The sequence below is a fragment of the Palaemon carinicauda genome, chromosome 44, assembly GCF_036898095.1.
Source record: "Palaemon carinicauda isolate YSFRI2023 chromosome 44, ASM3689809v2, whole genome shotgun sequence".
NCBI classification, from domain to species: domain Eukaryota; kingdom Metazoa; phylum Arthropoda; class Malacostraca; order Decapoda; family Palaemonidae; genus Palaemon; species Palaemon carinicauda.
In genome coordinates this window covers 32,882,064-32,894,563 of record NC_090768.1, presented here as the reverse complement: position 1 = coordinate 32,894,563, position 12,500 = coordinate 32,882,064, and the positions used below count along the sequence as shown (strand labels likewise).

Sequence of the window (12,500 nt, the reverse complement as noted above, 5' to 3'; positions counted from 1 at the left end):
AGACTCGCAGGGGTGCCCTTTTATCTCTGAAAAATTTCCTGATCGCTGGTTGGTTGGACAAGATAATTCTAACCAATCAGATAACAGGGAAACTTTTCCGAGCTAAAAAGGCACCGCTGCGAGTCAGTGCAAAATGCGCCTCATTAAAAAAAATTGAGTATAGGTTAGATAATGGTATTGAATCAGCACTCCTACAAGCCTTCACGCTATTAAATGTGCATTAATTATATATTACCCCACCATACACTTGATTATTTTGTTTGTGCAAGACTATAATTAATCTTAAATTTGTTCGAAACACTTGATAGAGGTCTTGACAATAATCACGACATTCGATTTACAATATTTCAAAGGACAACACATCACTATCAGCGATTAAAATGAATTGCAATTCTATGACTGTAATATAGGGTAATGTACACATCAATTTTCATAAACGTTGATACCTTTCAGACATTGCTAGCTTTTGTTAATTTAATTGAAATCTGTTGATGTTGATAGCATAATCTTTACTCCACTTTGTCTAAACTGCTGTTCTTCAGGATTTAATTCTCCCTCTTAAAATTATCTAACTTTGTCACAGGCAATCTTTGATTGTATCTCTTCCTGATTATCCAGATCCTCGTGCCTCTTCTAATTGGGCTTGCTAACCACAATCCACTATTCAAAGTGTTCATTCTTTTTCTGATTTCGAGAAAACATGAGAATTGTCCTCGTATTAATCAAATGTAATGCTTCCAATACATGGCTTGTACGCAATTTTAATGCCAATTTCATTTCAGTGTTGTTAGATAATGGAGAAATTCAGATTCTGGTAAAACAAAAAAAAAAAAAAATCACACCCTGTCTTGGACAGATCGTAGTTCAGATGGCTCAATTCTCGCAAAGAAAACAAGGATGTAATTCGCTTCGTTGTGACAGATTTCATCCTTCAATTTGGTTCTTCAGGATTGATATTGGTCTCGCTCGTCCCTGTTCGGAACACTGAGATTCAATTCGTTATACTTTTGAATTAATTTTGAGAAGACTAAATCAAAGGGAATTCCTTTCATCAAATATCCTGCACCAACCTCCTCCTTGTTTTCCACATATCTAATTTAATTTCCCGGTCCTTTGACTCATAAATGGAGACTTTCTCCTCCTCACATAAACTATGCTACTTAAGCTAGGCTAACACATCCACCCTTATTCGTTGATTTCAGTGCGGTGTTCGGTTCATTAGTTGAGGCAGATTCAGTGGTGGGCTGTGGAATTGTGTAAATGTTTCTTTATTATTTCTGCGCCCTATAATCTTCTCTTTATTTTTAAAAAGGAAGATTTATCATATTCTTGTATAGTTACAATTTTTTTTCTTCTCTGCCTTTCCTTATTTCCAGTACCTCAACCTTCCAAGACATCAAATTGTTCATAATGTCGACCTTCTCAAACAGAGAGAGAGAGAGAGAGAGAGAGAGAGAGAGAGAGAGAGAGAGAGAGAGAGAGAGAGAGAGAGAGAGAGAGAGAGAGAGTTCTTTTTTATCCCTCGTTATCTGTAAATTATGGAATCTGCCATTGTTTGGAATAGGGACACTGGATTGGGGAACCAAAATTATTTCATGGAATTTCAGTGTAAAATCGTAACATATCTTAACAAAGACAGTGAAGTTTTACTATTTTACGGGCTTTAGAAAAAAATGAATGACCCTGGTATCAAATATGGTGACATCAAGAACTCAATAACTAATCTAGAATTTTTAAATGTATCAGTAAAGATTCAAATATACTAGATAAGCCAAAGAAAAGGTGTACTATGAATAAAACATTTATGACTTTAATTGTTTAGGCTTCAGCCATTCAGGGTTTCCAAAAAAGTTATCGTATTTAGAAAATTTGTATTCATAGAAATATAATTTCAGTAAATTATTGAAATATGTGATTATAATAAGTATAATTAGGTAAATAAATTCAATTTTATCTTTGTCTACTAATACTAATTTCTAATATGAATTCGAATATTATATTTCTCCTTTAGCATAATATAAGGTAAAAATGCCATCAATTCATATAGGGAAAATATTTGTGTCAAATACACATTGTTTATTTCTTGAAATGTGCAATGTGTTGATTAGAATTCAGAAAATGGTCTATAGTTCCTGCTTTTTAATGTTTCACTTTTGCATTAATTTCCTGCCTTTATTTCAACCTCATTGTTCAACTCTGTTACGTAGACTATTTCTAATGGAGTGTCGTGGTCCACTACCTGCATACTGCAAGTATCTATCTATTGTCTCGTATACGTCAGTATTATGGTGAACTTATTAACTAATTTAACTTCTTATTTTTATTCTTAACTACAGTATACGTATATGAATAACAGATGAAAGTAATAGAACTGATTTTGGAAGCCGTTAATGAAATGAAAGTGTTCTTTTTAGGATATTCATTTGTACGATATCATGTCATTATCCTACAAGCTTATCACTTATATTGATGAAGGAATCGTAGGATCTTCGATTCCGGATAAGGATAGGGAAGTGGGGGAGTATAGGGAAAGGATAAGTACCCCTGGATACAATCCAGTTTATAGCCCGAAGGCAGGTACTCGGGATGGGAAAGAATAAGGAAAAAGGGAGAAAGAGAAGTACAGGAGCAGAATAAAAGAGAGGGGCAGACCCTCATGCGATATTAGATAGTATCAGAATCAGTTTGAGAAAAGAAAAGACAGGCAGGGAAAGGAAAGGTTTTTTAGGTTCTATGTCTAGCCCTTGCTACAGGAGTCTGTTTGCCTGACACCTATTTTGATCGTTAAAAAAAAGGTATGATTGTTGAAAAATTATGATGATTGACCGTTCAGACCTAACGGTAACTCCAGCGACAGAAATTCATGAAATTTAAAATGATGAACGTGAAAATTTTATATCGACTCCGTAACTGCTGTCCTGTTATATTCTGCAGCATATTCTTATGGTCACCACCATTGTTTTTTTTTTTTTTTTTTTTTTTTTTTTTTTTGCAGTGTTCTAATTACCATTGATCCTGTTGGTCATATAAGATTAAATCATTGTTGTTTTGTCATCTAACATATTAGAAATATTACATATAATTTGATCTGTATTTTTTCAGGTGAAACTGTTTTATGATAACTCATCTATTAATGCCTTGGTAAGTAGAAGACTTTCCTCTATTTATAATGTTTCACATTAGATTAGTAGCCAATTTAGAGGTCGAGTTAATTTGTTTTTTTACACTAGACCTACTATGTCTGGCATTGGACTTAATCTATAAATATCTTGGATTATAAATCAACTCAATATAGCCAGAAGATAAATTGGGTCAAGTTGACCCAACTTGAACGTAAATTACATTATCAGATACATTAGAAATTTAATTAAATCAGGGCCTGATGAAAGATACGCTGAATTAATAGCTAGCCTACATCAGAAGTTAAACTGAAGTCTATGATAAATATGAATTGATGTGATACCTATGTTGAAGTCAGAAATATATCAAAGGCCATTCTGTATTTGGGATTAAATTCGAATAATTGCTATATTAGGTTCTAAGTTCAGATGAACCACATGCTTTGAACGGGTATTGATTTTGTGACTGAACTGAAATGATAGATATTCTAAAAACAATTAAACTGATAGCTTTGTTTGTAATCTTTCTGGAATGAAAAGACGTTTTAGATTTAGATTAAATTGGTTATATTCTTAGACTGAACAGAATTTACAATTACAGGAAAAATTTATTAAATGTATTGTTGAAATAGAAATAGGATTACGATATTATTGGTATGATTATAATTAAACTAAGTAGAATAGGATAGAATCAGGTCTTTGGTACATTAAAAAAAGGTTGTGGATTTTCATGCAAAACATGAGTGACAAAACTGCTCTTATGCATCTTTAATTTTATGTTCAAGAGGCACTATTTTTTTTTTTTTTTTTTTTTTTTTTTTTTTTTTTTTTTTTTTTTTTTTTTTTTTTTTTTTTTGCAGGCAAACGGTACCTTAAGCAATGTATATCACTGAAAAATAATTTTCAGGCGCGTAATATATACAGTAATATTTTAAGGGTAAGGAGCTCCCCGTTAAGACTAGCCGTAATCTTGCCTGGACCCATTGTCACTCACCCTTGGCCTCAACCTGAGTACTTGGCCGAAACTCCTGACTGGGCGCAATGTACATGAGTAGGGATTTGCCCTATATTCCATTTCTTTTAGCGAGTCATATTTGCACCGACTCGCAACGGTGCCCTTTTAGCTCGGAAAAGTTTCCGGATCGCTGATTGGTTGGACAAGATAATTCTAACCAATCAGCGATTAGGAAACTTTTCCGAGCTAAAAGGGCACCGCTTCGAGTCGGTGCAAATATGCATGGCTAAAAGAAATGGACTATAGTTACCACAGGTTTAAATACATTAGCATTTTCATAGTAAAATTACAATGAAGTACACATTAAAGGCCTTTGTATTGCAAGGTGAACGTAAGACGATTGTGATAAATTCAAGAATATGGGTCCGGATATCAGCTCTGATTACCCTTTTCATGACAACAATATTTTGCGAGTCTGGAAATGTATGTTGATATATAAACTAGATATCACTATTATACAGTATATAAACTAGATATCACTATTATACAGTACAGTAATTAGCAAAAGGCTCTTTTACAAGTAAATTAAAAGTCTACCAGATAAAATTTCAAATAAAACTGAGAGAGAAATAGTAAATGATGATCTCGGGGAATGTAAATCTAAAATTTTAATGATCTTATGTATAAAGAATATTGGAATTTTCTCAATATATGACAATGCATATATGTGAAAAAAATACCACCAGGAAAATTCAAACAGAAGGTATTGTACTGATCAGTCATCTATATAGTTTCAAAACTGTATTATTATTATTATTATTATTATTATTATTATTATTATTATTATTAGCCTAGCTACAACCTTAGTTGGAAAAGCAAGATGCTATAACCCCAAGGGCTCCAATAGGGAAAAATAGCCCAGTGAGGAAAGGAAATAAGGAAACAAATAAATGATGAGAACAGTAGCAACATCAAAACAGACATGTCATATATAAACTATAAAAAGACTTATGTCAGCCTGTTCAACATAAAAATATTTGCTGCAACTTTGAACTTTTGAACAAAAGAAGAACTGACGATTAGAAATAGCAGAGTGAATGCTGTTTACACATCTTTTTGGACGGCTAGCCTGCGTTACTTCTTATTGGAAATTAACGGTCCTATTAATTTGTCATTTAAGCCAGGCTAACTACGCTTTAAAATGTACATATTTAGCATATTTCTATTTTGAAATCAATATACCAAATTCATGCACTTGTTTGATATGCATTTGTGTATCAAATCTTTATTTGATGAAAATAATCTCCAAAGCTTTTTTTCAAGATTTTGTTAGAACGAATATATTTCATATCACGTCCTCGCTAAAATCACGAATATTTTTCTCTAAAATAGAAAAAATTTAATATTATTTCATACATGCCTAAACTTTTAATTCTGTTACTTCGTTTTAACAGTCTGACCAGTACCTTTTTCTCGGGTAGATAGTATGGCATTTGATACAAATATTCTTTGGTATTGTCAGGAGAGTTCTTAACAACTGATATTTGTTTTTATTGGGTTACTGTTTTCATATTATCTTAGTCTCAGATAATATTCCTAAAAACTGTACATCACCAACAGGTACTTTGGTGAAAAAATGAGACTTAAACATAACTCCTAATCCTGAAGTCACTTTAAATCTATACAAAATTCCATTTATTTATCAATAGTACTTTATTTCTTATATCAAAATCTGAAATGGTAATTTGTAGTTGCTAAATACCACCGAGATAGTTTCATCAATTGTATGATGTAGAACTATAGTAATTTTTTTTTTTTTTAGTGAGGCAGATTTGCACCGACTCACAGGGGTGCCCTTTTAGCTCGGAAAGTTTCCAGATAGCTGATTGGTCGGAAGTATTCGGACAAAATTACTTCTGACCAATCAGCTATTAGGAAACTATTCCCGAGCTAAAAGGGCACCCCCGTGAGTCGGTGCAAATCTGACTCACTAAAAAAAATTGACTATAGAGGTAATTATTTATCTATTGAGAAATATGCTTTAATGTGTTTTAATGAGACCGTGCAGATTTTACCCTTAAATAGCTTTAGGCAGTTTATTTTTTGTTCGAATTTGTATTCAATTTATATATATATATATATATATATATATATATATATATATATATATATATATACCTGTATATATATACAGTATATATATATATACATATATATATATATATATATATATATATATATATATATATATATATTCAAATAAGCCATATATATTTTTGATACATTAATGTCTGGATTCTCTTAACGACCTCGGGATCAGAGCCCCAGGCGAAATCAATATATATGGCTTATTTGAATATGAAAAACACGTCTAAATGTGCAAAATTTATCATGTGTATATATATATATATATATATATATATATATATACCTGTATATATATATATATATATATATATATATATATATATATATATATATATACCTGTATATATATATATATATATATATATATATATATATATATATATATATGTATATATATATATATATGTATATATATATATATATATATATATATATATATATATATATATATATATATATATATATATATATATTTCAGATTATTCTTACTTAACATATTTCATTTAAGTTTACCAATGTTTGAATAGGCAAACTATCGGAAGGTTACCAATCCATCTATTTTAAACCCATTAATGTCTACCACGAGCGCTCCTTGACAATTATTTTAATTCATTTCAAAGTAATATGTGAAATTTACAGATTTTAAGGACTTAAATATCTTTCATCTAGATGACATGAAAATGATAGGCTGATATTTTCAATCAAGAAACAATATCAAACAAGATATTCAAATATTGAGGCTCGCTTTTTTTTCTGTCAGAAAGACTCCACCAATTTGTCCTGATGTCGAGTTTTTTTTTTTTTTTTTTTTTTTTTGGCGATCTATTATTGGAAGTGAAGTAGGCCTACTTTCATCCTTGCATCTATGAACCAGTTCTTATTTTTAGATATCTTGACATATTTAAATGTTAATAATAACTTTGGTTATTAAATAATTATAATTATTAGGCTCATTGTTATATTAAAATGATTAAGATCATTAATAATAATAATGATTTTGATAATTTTGATAATTATTAAGATTATTAAAATTGACAAAAACTAAACACTTTAAAAAATATAGATATTTTTATTTTCTTTTTAATTTTGATAATTTTAATAATGATCAAAAGTATTAAAACTATTATTAATAATGATATTAATTACAATAATGTTGGTGTTAATAATAATAACCTTAATTATTTTTATTTTAATAACAATAATCTTAATAATTTTTATAATAATTTTAATAATTTAATTATTATTATTATTATTATTATTATTATTATTATTATTATTATTATCATTATTATTATTAATTTTAATAATATTCTTATTGATGAAAATAATTTCAATAGTTTTATTAATAATTAAAATAACATGAAGTATCTTAATTATTATTAAAATTAATGAAACTATTATTAAAAATAATAATTATAATATTTCAATGATTTCAAAAATAATGATAAATAATGATAATTTTATTAATAATAATTTTGATAATTTTAGTAATTTCAAAATTATTCAAATCATTATTGGTTATTTTCTCATCACATTATTAATATAGAATCAATAAAATTATTATTACTATCAAATTATTTTAATTTTTATAATGATGGTAATTTTAAAAATAACAATTTTAATAGTTTCTATTATTATTATTATTATTATTATTATTATTATTATTATTATTATTATTATTATTTTTATTATTATCATCATCATCATCATCATCATTATCATTATTATTATTATTATCATTATTATCATAATTATTATTATTATTAGTATTATTATTATTAGCATCGTCATCATCATCGTCATCATCATCATCATTATTATTATTATTATTATTATTATTATTATTATTATTATTATTATTATTATTATTATTATGCGTGTTCCTTCACAGCACACGAAATGGATTTGGGTGGTGTTCGATTCGCTATCACAGAATTCAACCCTGGTCACTGGACCCCCTCCGTCAGCAAGCACTGCAACCATCCTGGCAACAGTCTCTGAGAGCCTGCGGGAAGGACTGAGAGGTGTTCTCATATTCAGGGAACGAACGGCTAACTCTGATCATTTATCAGAAAAATCCCAGTTATTTCAAGACAACAGGTTAGTCTTTGGAGAAGTGGCTATTCTTCATTGCTCTTTTCAGTGTTCAGTAACTGCTCAATCTATTAAGAATATTCATGCTATTAGTTCAAATGTGTGGGCCAACACACGCATAACTATGTTTAAAAGGATTTGCTTGAATGTCTGAATATAAATTTGTAGCAGCATAACATAAATATGTCATTAAAAAGATGGATATAATGGTAAAGAATTTAACGTACTACTAATAAAGCTTTTTTTTCGAGGATTTTGAACATACTTGAAGGTTTACTTTCTTGGATATTTTTATCCTTCATGCATTAGTTAGAGGATGAATGTGGTCAGGGCATTTTCTTCTAAAAACACACTCCATCTATGAAAGGTTTCTTGATTATAAAAAAAAGACTACTCTTCTTCTCTAATTGCTCCGATAGTCATATCAAAGTAGCGGCAGTGGAGGCCTCTGGTAACGGTTCTTGGAATCTCACTGTTGCTGGTGTCTGGAGGTTTGGAATCCTTCAAAAATTCAACGGCTTTTGGCCTGAACCTTCTTTCAACTTCAACAACCGGACGCTCAGAATTAGCTGCATTAACGTAGGTATTTTTGTTTGTAAATTTTCATGTGTAAATTTGTAACAATGTTATTCCTAAGAGTACTGCAATTATAGACTCTGAGATATAGGTACAATATAACACCCTCTCTCTCTCTCTCTCTCTCTCTCTCTCTCTCTCTCTCTCTCTCTCTCTCTCTCTCTCTCTCTTACTGCCCTTGTGTACATGCATGTTCCCGTTCTCATGTGTCAATTCCCTATATTTTCTTAAACTTACCCTCTAGTCGTGAACTTTCAAAGAGCATTAGATTACCCATTCCTCGGTCTCTGTTTGATAAGAAAAAGTGAGTAGGAAGATCATCTTCCAAGGAATTTATACTCCTCTTATTTTCCCATTAGAAGCCAATGGTGTTCGAGTACCAGAAAGGGCTTGGTCTCGAAGCTGCCACGGGTTATCTGAGTGACGTCATGAGGATAGCCCAGATAAGGCTGAATTTTTCGGAAGTTCTTCTACCCACAGTGGGCTTTGGAACTCCCGAGCCCAATGGATCCTGGAATGGCATGGTTGGAGTTCTTCAGCGGAAGGTGAGGATACCTGTTCGTGGCACTTAACATTTAGGTTGAACCTACAATTCGTGAATTTGGGTAAAAATTTTTTGGGGAAATTTGCAACTTAAGAACACCTGCTAGCGAAACTGGAATTTGCTATAAGAAATTGACAAGTGCAGGGTAGTTTGGCATTTATCTCTGTATAACTAACGAGCGCTGGGTCATAACAACTTAGGTATTGGTTGTTATGTGAAAAAAATACCACAAGAAAATTCAAACAGAAGGTATTGTACTGATCAGTCATCTATATAATTTCAAAACTATGACGAATTATCATTATTATTATTATTATCATTATTATTATCATTATTATTATTATTATTAGTATCAATATTGATATTGATATTAATATCAATATCAATATTGACTAAAATATGAACACCATGTAACTGTCCATTGTATACATTTGGGAGACTGGTGGTGAGTTATTGCGCATACATTATGTTATTTGCATTTGCTTTTTGTCAGCTGCCCTGTTTTTTTTTTTTTTTTTTTTTTTTTTTTTTTTTATGGCGTTATAATGATCTGGCTTTTTTAACCAATAAAAAACTTACAAATATTTCTGCACAAGTTCCCGGATGTTGTTTTGCAAATGCCATTTTTTTCACCTCCGCCTCAGTTCAGCATGACCAGGCTACAGTTTAGAAATAGACGTCTCCATGAGAGGGATTCCTTATATTTTGAATTTTAGTGTAAATTAATTAATTTCAGTAATTGATTACGTTGAAAATATTGTTCATTCAGTATTGTATATAGCTATTGTTGTTCACCTGGAAATGAAAATTATTCCCGAAATAATTACCAACATGATTGGCGTGCGCAGCACATCCATGTAGGCCGCCACTTGCCAGGACAGAACAGCAGTAAGATTGTGTTTATTTACTAGCGAAGCGAGCCACGGCAGAACGAAACCATTGGAAGAATGCGATGTTAATTATAGATAATTATGATACTTTATTAATAACGACCGACGGGGATGGCATGTCACTGTCCCAAACCCTTAGATATTAAATTATCTTATCCTCGGGATGAGACACCCAAGGGAAACTAACTTTATGATAATGGAGTGGTAAATCACTGGAATCTCGACTCCCTGGGTCCGGGTTCGATTCCCTGGCTGACCAGAAGCTATTATCTTTAAGTTATTTGTTCCTTGGGTTTCTGATCCCGAGGTAGGGAGAATTCGATGTTAAGAGGTATTTATAGCTTATATGAATATATGTATAAACATGTTTAAATGTGAAAAATTACCATATATATATATATATATATATATATATATATATATATATGTATATACACACATATATATATATATATATATATATATATATGAATATTTATGTATATATATACATATATATACATAAATATTTATATATATATATATATATATATGTATATATATATATATATATGTATATGTGTATATAGGCTATATGTATGTATATATACATATATATGTATATATATGTATATAAATATTTATGTATATATATGTATATATATGTATATAAATATTTATGTATATATATGTATATATATGTATATATAAATTTATATACATAAATATATATATATATATATATATATATATATATATATATATATATATATATACATAACTGTTTATATATATATGTATATATATACATATATATAATATGTATATACACAATATATATATATATATATATATATATATATATATATATATATATATATATATTATGGTGTGTGTGTGTCTGTGCATGTGTATGTGGTGTTTTCATGAGAATGTATTCTCATAGGATATTTTCCATTTTAACACAGGAAGCAGATATGTCTCCTCTCGATTTCAGCCCATCTTATGATCGGGCTCAGGTGGTGGAGTTTAGCATTCCGGTTAGCGAGGACATCCTGATAATCGTATCCAAAGCGCCCTCTGTCGTCATCAAACCTTTCCTCATTCTCCAGATCTTTTCCCCATTCGTAAGTATAAGATAAATATCTAATATTTACTCTTAACAGATAAAACATCATCATTAATATAAAACTAATTCACTCCATTCTTTTCTGACTTGTGACTTTCAACTTTAATCCCCAACTGATCTTGAGTTTTCATCTACTGGATTTCAATTACTCGTTATTTCCTGTGCCATCCCGCTTGTCTCCGTCTTGCTATTTCAATATCTATTATTTTTTTAATAACTTTCCTGGTCATTTCTTATCTTATGTGCAAATTAGCTCAATCTATATTACAGTAAATGCACTCCACATCCCTCCACGAGTTCTCTTTTTGCAAAAAAAAAAAAAAAAAAAAAAAAAAAAAATTTCCTTCCATTATAGTCTGTCGAGTTGTAGCATCCTTAACCACACATTTTAGAATAGTACCCATTTTCACTACTGGAAATCAACACCCCATCACATATACTATAGTCCATTTCTTTTATCGAGGCAGATTTGCACCGACTCGCAGCGGTGCCCTTTTAGCTCGGAAAAGTTTCCTGATCGCTGATTGGTTAGAATTATTTAGTCCCACCAATCAGCGATCAGGAAACTTTTCCGAGCTAAAGGGGCACCGCTGCGAGTCGGTGCAAATCTGTATCGCTAAAAGAAATTGACTATAGTCCAGGCCAGTTGTAGACACAATAAGCATTATACTGTATTTGTCTATTAATGATATACTATTATTTAACAACATTCTATCAATATGGATCATGTGAACATTGTTCGAAAGAAATTACTCAAAAACAAATATTTGAAAACCATTTATTCGAATGGAAAATACTTAGAATGAAAGTTATTCGGAACGACAATTATACGAAATGATAATAATTCGAAATGCAAAATACTTTATACAAACAAAATTGTAAAAATAATGAAAAAGAATATGCATACAAAAGATAATTACTTAAAATACAAATATCTAAAACATATTCATTCGGAATATAAAATTTTTTATTCAAACAAGTGTAAAAACAATAAAAGACCAGGGATAACAACATTCGAATTCTTAAAGCAAATTTGGAATTTGTATCATATTTTTCTTTCAGACTA

The 12,500-nt window shown here is 30.1% G+C and overlaps 2 protein-coding genes across 2 annotated transcripts in view; one reads left to right on the top strand and one right to left on the bottom strand.

Moving 5' to 3' along the window:
• LOC137634545 (uncharacterized) overlaps nt 1-12,500 on the bottom strand; it is a 469,969-nt gene that overhangs the window by 99,595 nt on the left and 357,874 nt on the right. The gene's annotated exons all lie outside the window — the stretch shown is intronic.
• Nucleotides 1-12,500, top strand: part of LOC137634572 (glutamate receptor ionotropic, delta-2-like) — a 42,194-nt gene that overhangs the window by 17,170 nt on the left and 12,524 nt on the right. Inside the window, exons 5-9 of the mRNA XM_068367036.1 lie at nt 3,103-3,141; nt 8,114-8,322; nt 8,736-8,895; nt 9,252-9,437; nt 11,274-11,432. Coding sequence (XP_068223137.1) covers nt 3,103-3,141; nt 8,114-8,322; nt 8,736-8,895; nt 9,252-9,437; nt 11,274-11,432 — 753 coding nt within the window. The remainder of the gene's footprint in view (nt 1-3,102; nt 3,142-8,113; nt 8,323-8,735; nt 8,896-9,251; nt 9,438-11,273; nt 11,433-12,500) is intronic.